Here is a 9,948-nt window from a genome sequence, read left to right on the forward strand (position 1 = left end):
ATTAGGACCCTGATGTCTGAGTGAGACCCTGAAACTGAATCTGATGTCTGATTAAGACCCTGATGTCTGAGTGAGACCCTGATGTCTGATTGAGACCCTGAAACTGAATCTGATTTCTGATTTGACCCTGATGTCTGAGTGAGACCCTGATGTCTGAGTGAGACCCTGAAACTGAATCTGATGTCTGATTAAGACCCTGATGTCTGAGTGATACCCTGAAACTGAATCTGATGTCTGATTTAGACCCTGATGTCTGAGTGAGACCCTGATGTCTGAGTGAGACCCTGACAGCGAATTTTCATGAAACTTGACTGTCTTGTGCATCAGGTGCAGAACAGTAAACAGCTGAGAACGCCATGCATCCGTTCAGTACAGTGAAGTTAAAGAGCACCATGCCTAAGGCCACATTACTTCATGCTCTGCTGAAGACGAGTAAACACAGAGTCTCAGTGTTTCTACTCTGATCCTACATGGCTAATGCCACAGTGACCCTTCAGAGTAAAACATCCTGTATATGAATAATTATTAGAGATTTTTGGACCATGGTGAGGGGTTCATATAAAAACCAGAAACTTTATTTCAGCTTCTTAATATTTCCTGAAGTCTTGTTTATCGTCACCATGAGGGTTAGGGTTAACCCTGGAGAAGCCCCGCCTCTTTAGTCAGGTAAAGATTCTTTAACAGCAGTAAAGTTGATCTCTGATCATCAAGGAGCTCAACGTTAACTGTCCTCTGATTTTAACCCTCAATGCTAACATTAAAACAATCAGCTGCTTGTCTGCACAGACTCCCCCCACATCCACAAAGAACGGATGAGTAAACACCAGCTGTGAACCTTCTCCAACATCTGCAGCCAAAGGCCTTACAGGGGTTTAAGGGGATAAAAACTGGGTATAATGGGGTCTAACTGGGAAACACTGGGTACAATGGCAGTCTAACTGGTTTTAACTGGGGGTCTAACTGGGTTTAAAGGTGATATAACTGGGTATGATGGGGGGTCTAACTGGGCTTAACTTGGAGACTAACTGGGGGTAAAACTGGGTAAAGCTGAAGTCTAACTGGGTAAAACCATGAGTACACCAGATGTCATATCCTTGAGTTTTAACCTGAGGTAAGGGTCTAAAGAAACATGTTTCATTATTTGTCAGATATATAACCTGTGCCAAATGTACTATTACACTTCATCATGTTAGAACACAAAATTAAATCCATTGAGCCATAGAGGAAGTGACACTTACAGCAGTTCGTGACTGCGAAGCTGTTGGCAACCTCCAGATTATCGATGTGAGGAGTGAGCCTGAAATCGGTCATCCCAAACTGAACCATCCCAACTCGGAATGCGCTGTACTCTTGATCGGCCCCCCGAGGGAACAGCCCACCTATGGGGGGGTAGAGAGATGGGGGGTGGAGGTTAGTCAGAGAAGAAGCAGCTGAATTAGATTTCAGATCAGTCAGCAGGTCTGACTCACTTTAGTAAAATTCTGATATAGTTTTATGTTTAGTGTTTCTATGTTCTGTATTATATTAAATTCACACATAAGATCAAGTTACATCAGTGAGAACTGTAATTTCAAACATCTAACAAGAAAAACATGAGTGTTCATGTGAACAGTGGGAAAAAAACAGATTCATGTGGTATTAAAAGCATCTTTATTAAATCACCACAGACATGCACTGGTGTACACATCCGTATTATTACAATAAAAAACCCACAGAACAGAACAGATATTCATATTCATAATGTCAGGATTCTCAAAGAGACTTTAGGAAAAGAAACTCTGTCAGGCGGTCAGCTCTGGTGGATCAGATTTTTATTTACTCTGGATCAAACCATCACACTGGGAATATCGATCAATATCAATTTAATAAATTGTTCGTCCGAGCGTCCTGCCATGCTGAGGTTGGCAGAATGAGGTCAGATTTCCGTGTCGTATTTCTGTGACTGTCTATGTAGGGAGGATTCATGGAGGGGCTGGGGTGGGGGGTGGGGGGCAGAGTCAGTCAGATTAAACCCCTCCTCCAAAACCCTCTAATTAGCAGCATGGATTTCAGATTATACCCCTCCTCCAACAACCCCTAATCAGCACCAATCCTTTCAGATTAAACCCCCTCCTCCAAAATCCTCTAATTAGCAGCGATTATTTCAGATTATACCCTTCCTCCAAAATCCTCTAATTAGCAGCGATTATTTCAGATTATACCCTTCCTCCAAAATCCTCTAATTAGCAGCGATTATTTCAGATTATACCCTTCCTCCAAAATCCTCTAATTAATAGCGATGATTTCAGATTATACCCCTCCTCCAAAAACCCCTAATCAGCACCGATTCTTTCATATTAAACCCCTCCTCCAAAATCCTCTAATTAGCAGTATGGATTTCAGATTATTCCCCTCCTCAAAAAAACCCTAATCAGCACCGATCCTGTCAGATTATACCCCTCCTTTAAAAACCCCCAAACAGCACTGATCTTTTCAGATTAAACCCCTCCTCCAAAAAAAACCTAATCAACACTGATCCTTTCAGATTATACCCCTCCTCCACAAACCTTTAAATAATACTGTTCCTTTTAGATTATACCCCACATCTGAAGACATTTATTAACACCAATCTATTCAGTTTATGCCCCTCCTTAAAAAAAACATTATTTTTACTGAACCTTTAATATTATCCAATATATCCCAAAACCTTTGATGAGCAGTGATCCTTTCAGATAATACCTCCTCCGAACACCTTTAAGTAAAACTTTTCAATAAAACTCATAAAACTTGCACTGCAGAGGAAGAACTTTATATGTAAGGTCTAAAGCCCGATGAGGTGTCAATTATCAGGGATTAATGGACGATGTAGAGGCCTGAAACCAGCGGAGGACAGTTCCCCCACAAAGTCCATTAATCCCTGATAATTGGACACCTCGAAGGGCATTAACCCACTTATACCATAGTCACTTGCTAATGAAAATAATAAAACTAATAACTAATAACATGTCAGTATTTATCAGATATTATGCTGGTTTATCAGAAGCATTTCCTTTGGCTCTACTATGAAATGTCTTCTGTTCTTTTGTTCATGTTATTTGAATCTTCTGACAATAGTTTATAGCAGTTAGAACAGGACAGAAGTGAGTTTTTATGACACTCATCTCTCAGAGTTAAGGTGAGTCTGAAAACAAGATGTACATTGGATATAAAAGATCAGACCGTCTTATGTTACTGGTCTTAAACCTGGAGTGTGTCATATTTATGTCAGATAAGTGAGGGTTGATGCCGGTCTGTAGGCTGGTGGCGCTGTACTCCCTGCTCAGAAAATATGACCGTCTCAGGTTGCTATGGTTACTCCTACTATCTAAAGGCTGCTGCGCATTAATTTGGAACAGTGTAATGATGTTTTGATGGGGAACTACTTGTGAAGTTCGAATGGTGTCCAAATATCAGAAGTTAATGGAAACCAATGGAATTATCAGAGCCATTAGAATCGAGGATTCACCAAGACCATGGTATAATTTCTATATAAACAGGGACTTAGGTATCCGATAGGATCTCTAGAGATTTTATTTAGTTTGAATAAAATCTCCTCACCAACAAGGAACTAGGTCAGGTGTTGTGTTACTATGGCAACCCAGCCAGGTAAAGTGAGCTGACTTCACTCTTCCCCTGATGTGTTCATCACTCTCATTGGTCCACTCTGCCCTTTGCACAGCTCTAAGGTCTCCCACTCACAAATAATGTATGACTCAGTGGGAACCCACATTACCTAAAAACCAGGGAAAAAACTTGGACTTCAGTAGATCTGAACAGGTCAGCAGGTCTACTACTGACCCATCTACAACAGGTCAGCAGGTCTACTACTGACCCATCTACAACAGGTCAGCAGGTCTACTACTGACCCATCTACAACAGGTCAGCAGGTCTACTACTGACCCATCTACAACAGGTCAGCAGGTCTACTACTGACCCATCTACAACAGGTCAGCAGGTCTACTACTGACCCATCTACAACAGGTCAGCAGGTCTACTACTGACCCATCTACAACAGGTCAGCAGGTCTACTACTGACAAATCTACAACAGGTCAGCAGGTCTACTACTGACCCATCTACAACAGGTCAGCAGGTCTACTACTGACCCATCTACAACAGGTCAGCAGGTCTACTACTGACCCATCTACAACAGGTCAGCAGGTCTACTACTGATCCATCTACAACAGGTCAGCAGGTCTACTACTGACCCATCTACAACAGGTCAGCAGGTCTACTACTGACCCATCTACAACAGGTCAGCAGGTCTACTACTGACCCATCTACAACAGGTCAGCAGGTCTACTACTGACCCATCTACAACAGGTCAGCAGGTCTACTACTGACCCATCTACAACAGGTCAGCAGGTCTACTACTGATCCATCTACAACAGGTCAGCAGGTCTACTACTGACAAATCTACAACAGGTCAGCAGGTCTACTACTGACCCATCTACAACAGGTCAGCAGGTCTACTACTGACAAATCTACAACAGGTCAGCAGGTCTACTACTGACCCATCTACAACAGGTCAGCAGGTCTACTACTGACCCATCTACAACAGGTCAGCAGGTCTCCTACTGATCCATCTACAACAGGTCAGCAGGTCTACTACTGACAAATCTACAACAGGTCAGCAGGTCTACTACTGACCCATCTACAACAGGTCAGCAGGTCTACTACTGACCCATCTACAACAGGTCAGCAGGTCTACTACTGACCCATCTACAACAGGTCAGCAGGTCTCCTACTGATCCATCTACAACAGGTCAGCAGGTCTACTACTGACAAATCTACAACAGGTCAGCAGGTCTACTACTGACCCATCTACAACAGGTCAGCAGGTCTACTACTGACCCATCTACAACAGGTCAGCAGGTCTACTACTGACCCATCTACAACAGGTCAGCAGGTCTACTACTGACCCATCTACAACAGGTCAGCAGGTCTACTACTGACAAATCTACAACAGGTCAGCAGGTCTACTACTGACCCATCTACAACAGGTCAGCAGGTCTACTACTGATCCATCTACAACAGGTCAGCAGGTCTACTACTGATCCATCTACAACAGGTCAGCAGGTCTACTACTGACAAATCTACAACAGGTCAGCAGGTCTACTACTGACCCATCTACAACAGGTCAGCAGGTCTACTACTGACAAATCTACAACAGGTCAGCAGGTCTCCTACTGATCCATCTACAACAGGTCAGCAGGTCTACTACTGACAAATCTACAACAGGTCAGCAGGTCTACTACTGACAAATCTACAACAGGTCAGCAGGTCTACTACTGACAAATCTACAACAGGTCAGCAGGTCTACTACTGACAAATCTACAACAGGTCAGCAGGTCTACTACTGATCCATCTACAACAGGTCAGCAGGTCTACTACTGACCCATCTACAACAGGTCAGCAGGTCTACTACTGACCCATCTACACGCCATCAACAAGCCAAAACCAAATCATCAACATGTCATCAACATGCCACGATCAAATTACAACACGCCATCAACAAGCCACGATCAAATCATCAACACGTCATCAACAAGACACGACCAAATCATCAGCAAGTCATGACCAAATCATCAACAAGACATGACCAAATCATCAACACGCTATCAACAAGACACGACCAAATCATCAACACGCCATCAACAAGACACGACCAAATCATCAACACGCCATCAACAAGACACGACCAAATCATCAACACGCCATCAGCAAGCCATGACCTCATCAACACGCCATCAACAAGCCACAGCCACTTTGTCAGTGTTACAGCCTCTTGGGTAAAATAACTGATAAATAACGCTCAATCAAAAACAGATACCACTAACCTATAGAAAAGGACACAGAGGGACAGTTAAAGTTCAAAATTATATTCCAAGTTTCATCTAACAACTTAATAAAGGCAATCAGTTAATAAATGAAATCAATGAAATAAAAAGGGATGTAGGCGCAGGCCAAACAGACTAGTCACCACCGCTAACTAAAACTACCTAACCCAAAATCAACTCACTTAAACTGTTTTAGTTTGGCAAACTTCAGCCAAACTAAAACAACAAAACCCAGCAATCTTGACATGGGTGGGATTAACTAACTGGAAAAAAGAAACACTTGGAAAACAAATTAGATAATAATCAACGATAAGAGAAGGTTAAACAAGCAAACTCACCTCTGGGAGTGTGTGTGGCTCAGTGTCTGTGCTCTGCTCTGCTCCTCTCCCTGCCATTCTAAATACTCCACTCCTCCACCCTGAGTGCTAACAGGGCCCAGGTGTGCTAACAGCGCTCAGGTGTGCTAACAGAACTCAGGTGTGCTAACAGCGCTCAGGTCTGCTAACAGCATTCAGGTGTGCTGCAGCCACACAGGTAGAGATAGGAGGGAGACCAGAGAGCCAGGGAGAGAGGGGGCATGCAGCACTACAGGCCACACGCAACAGTCAGCCTTGGGTTTGTTTTCCTGCAGAAACTACAGGCAGCCTCCTACACACTGTCTAAATTGTACAAATTTGTGGGCAACATTTGGAAAAGTGGAACATTTGAGAACAAAAGTTTCTGTTCTTATTGATCCAAGGAACTCACATACGGAGATTTGATCACTTTAAAACAAGAGAACGAACATTTAGACAACATCAACAAACCGAAATGTCGACACTGTTTTTGAGCAGTTTAGCAGAGATGAGACTGTCTGCAGTTTTTGATAAATTAAACTCATCCAGCTGGCCAAGACGGGGATTTTAGGACTTCTGTGTTTGTTTTCAATGAATCAAACTGGCTTCATTACTGTTTTCACACTGATAGTAGAAATGCTCCTTAAATTATTCCAAAAGATCAGATGACAGTTCCTTATTTTCACGTCCCATTGATTCCCATGATGAATAATCATACTGCTGACAGTGGGTCTAAAAACTGATTTTAAAAAAACAAGTGATTAAATGAGCATTGGCCCCACAGACATTTTCAATCACCATCAATATGAATGTATCAATAAAAATACACCATCATAAACAGAGCCAATAGACTCTGCTCGTCTTCCAGTCCAATTATATTCATGAATATTTCTCTAATAAACACCATCAATCATCCAACCAGACTGAATTGAGAAATACTGATCATTTAAAAGGATAAACAGCCCAGCCCTTTATAGAAGAATGTTCATCTGTTAAATCTGGTAATCGCCCAGCCCTACTCTGATAAATATTGATCTTTAATCTGATAAATATCCCAGCCCTACTCTGATAAATATTGATCTTTAATCTGATAAATATCCCAGCCCTGTTCACATAAATATTGATCTTTAATCTGATAAATATCCCAGTTCTGTTCACATAAATATTGATCTTTAATCCGATAAATATCCCAGCTCTGTTTACATAAATATTGATCTTTAATCCGATAAATATCCCAGCTCTGTTCACATAAATATTGATCTTTAATCCGATAAATATCCCAGCTCTGTTTACATAAATATTGATCTTTAATCCGATAAATATCCCAGCTCTGTTCACATAAATATTGATCTTTAATCCGATAAATATCCCAGCTCTGTTCACATAAATATTGATCTTTAATCTGATAAATATCCCAGCTCTGTTCACATAAATATTGATCTTTAATCCGATAAATATCCCAGCTCTGTTCACATAAATATTGATCTTTAATCCGATAAATATCCCAGCTCTGTTTACATAAATATTGATCTTTAATCCGATAAATATCCCAGCTCTGTTTACATAAATATTGATCTTTAATCTGATAAATATCCCAGCCCTGTTTACATAAATATTGATCTTTAATCTGATAAATATCCCAGCCCTGTTTACATAAATATTGACTTCTTAAATCGAACTGATCGCCCACCCCTATCAGTAAATATTCAACGTCTCTTTACATAAATGTGTCCTGCTTGACGCCAGGGTTCGTTTGATTTCTACACCCTAATGTCTGCTCTCAAAGTCCGGGTATGTCCACCTGTCCAGCTGTTTACCTGTAAAAATCTCTATCACAGCGTGTGCGTGTGCGCGTGCACGCGCCACACACTGCACTGTCGGTAAACGCATCACCACATGCACAAATATAAAAGATGAAAATGTGACATAATTAGAGCACTGCAGCAGGAGAGGAGAGGAGGAGGAGGCCTCGGAGAGAGCCGAGGAGGAGGAGGAGGAGTGGGAGGAGGGGGAGGCCTGCAGCGCAGAGACAGAGAGGAGGAGGTGAAGAATCACCGTGACACACCGAGGGAAGGATGAGGGGATGAAGGAATGAACGGATGGACGGATGAACGGTAGCAGGGTAGTCTCGGTGAGGATGAGGCGGATGCTGACGGGGACGGGATGAAGGTGCTCCTACCTATCTGCACGCTCGGGGAGCCGCAGAGCGCCTCGCGCCAGCAGCAGAGCGTCAGCAGCACAAAGAGCAGCTTCATGGTGAACGGGTCCGGACAGCTTCACGGTTTACCGAATCATCCCGCCATCACACCGAGCGGGCTCATGGCGGCGGTCCAGCTCACTGCTCCGGCTCTGCAGATCCTTCCGCTCTCCTTACAGGCGCGTGCACGGCCACTGCTGCTGCCGCTGGACGGGCGCGCGCACCGAGGATTGTCAAGGAATACCGATGAGACCCGAGCGAGGCCGAGGAGGGCCGAGAGCCGAGCGGAGATCGACGAGGGGGGGGGGGGGGGTGTAGAGTGGAGGAGTGAAAAAAGGAGATTTTTTTTAGATCAGTAATCAATAATCAGTATAAGCTAATAACATGGCTCACCCTAAAGGTGTCACCCTTGTGTCTTTGACTAGCCCTTAAAATAATTCAAACTAAATAATCATCATGATCATAAATAATAATATAACAAATTACCATATCCAATAATAATAATAATAATAATAATAATAATAATAATAATAAACATTGTTATTATTGTTATTATTACTATTATTATTATTATTATTATTATAAACATTGTTATTATTGTTATTATTACTATTATTATTATTATTATTATTATTATTATTATAAACATTGTTATTATTGTTATTATTACTATTATTATTATTATTATTATTATTATTATTATAAACATTGTTATTATTATTATTATTATTATTATTATTATTAAAGCCCCCCTTAGATCTTGAATCTGCTTCGTCTGACAGTCATCTGAAGGCTGAGCTCTTCCCTGTTGGTTGGTCTCTTTTCTTACCACATTTTTTCTTCCAGTCAGCTTTTATGAATCTGCTCTGATCCAGCCTCTGAGAACAGCTTGGCCTTTAACCTTTGACCTTCTGTGGCTTACCCTCCTTAGTATCTCTAATCCAGCCTCTGAGAACAGCCTGACCTTTAACCTTTGACCCTCTGTGGCTAACCCTCCTAAAATATCTCTGATTCAACCTCTGAGAATAGCCTGGCCTTTCACCTTTGACCCTCTGTGGCTAACCCTCCTAAAATATCTCTGATTCAACCTCTGAGAATAGCCTGGCCTTTCACCTTTGACCCTCTGTGGCTAACCCTCCTAAAATATCTCTGATACAGCCTCGGAGAATAGCCTGGCCTTTCACCTTTGACCCACTGTGGCTAACCCTCCTAAAATATCTCTGATTCAACCTCTGAGAATAGCCTGGCCTTTCACCTTTGACCCTCTGTGGCTAACCCTCCTAAAATATCTCTGATACAGCCTCGGAGAATAGCCTGGCCTTTCACCTTTGACCTTCTGTGGCTTACCCTCTGTGCATAGGCTGTCAGTGACAACCATCCAGTCCAGTCTTTTCCATGACTGTGGTTGTGTGAACTGAACCAGAGTGAGAGAATGAAGGCTTGGGAAGCTTTTGAAGGTGATATGAGTTAATTAGCTGATAAGAGCTCTTTAAGGACTGAGATAATGAGAAGAAAGTGGACCATATTCAGAGGTAGTAGAGTTCTGATGTCAGTGAGCTG

General features: G+C 42.2%; 1 protein-coding gene across 5 annotated transcripts in view; it reads right to left on the minus strand.

Moving 5' to 3' along the window:
• LOC121507736 (glutamate receptor 2-like) overlaps positions 1-8,524 on the minus strand; it is a 42,736-nt gene extending 34,212 nt beyond the window's left edge. For 4 of the 5 annotated variants that reach the window (XM_041784066.1, XM_041784065.1, XM_041784069.1 and 1 more), the window contains exons 1-2: positions 8,371-8,524; positions 1,239-1,379 (exon numbers count right to left, since the gene is read on the minus strand). In XM_041784066.1, coding sequence (XP_041640000.1) covers positions 1,239-1,379; positions 8,371-8,446 — 217 coding nt within the window. In that variant the 5' untranslated portion in view covers positions 8,447-8,524. Of the gene's footprint in view, positions 1-1,238; positions 1,380-6,194; positions 6,279-8,370 lie in introns of those variants that run through there. The other variant, XM_041784067.1, reaches the window with a different exon arrangement.
• Positions 8,525-9,948: the final 1,424 nt, after the last annotated feature.

This window comes from Cheilinus undulatus, linkage group 4 (genome assembly GCF_018320785.1).
Source record: "Cheilinus undulatus linkage group 4, ASM1832078v1, whole genome shotgun sequence".
In the NCBI taxonomy this organism is placed as follows: Eukaryota; Metazoa; Chordata; class Actinopteri; order Labriformes; family Labridae; genus Cheilinus; species Cheilinus undulatus.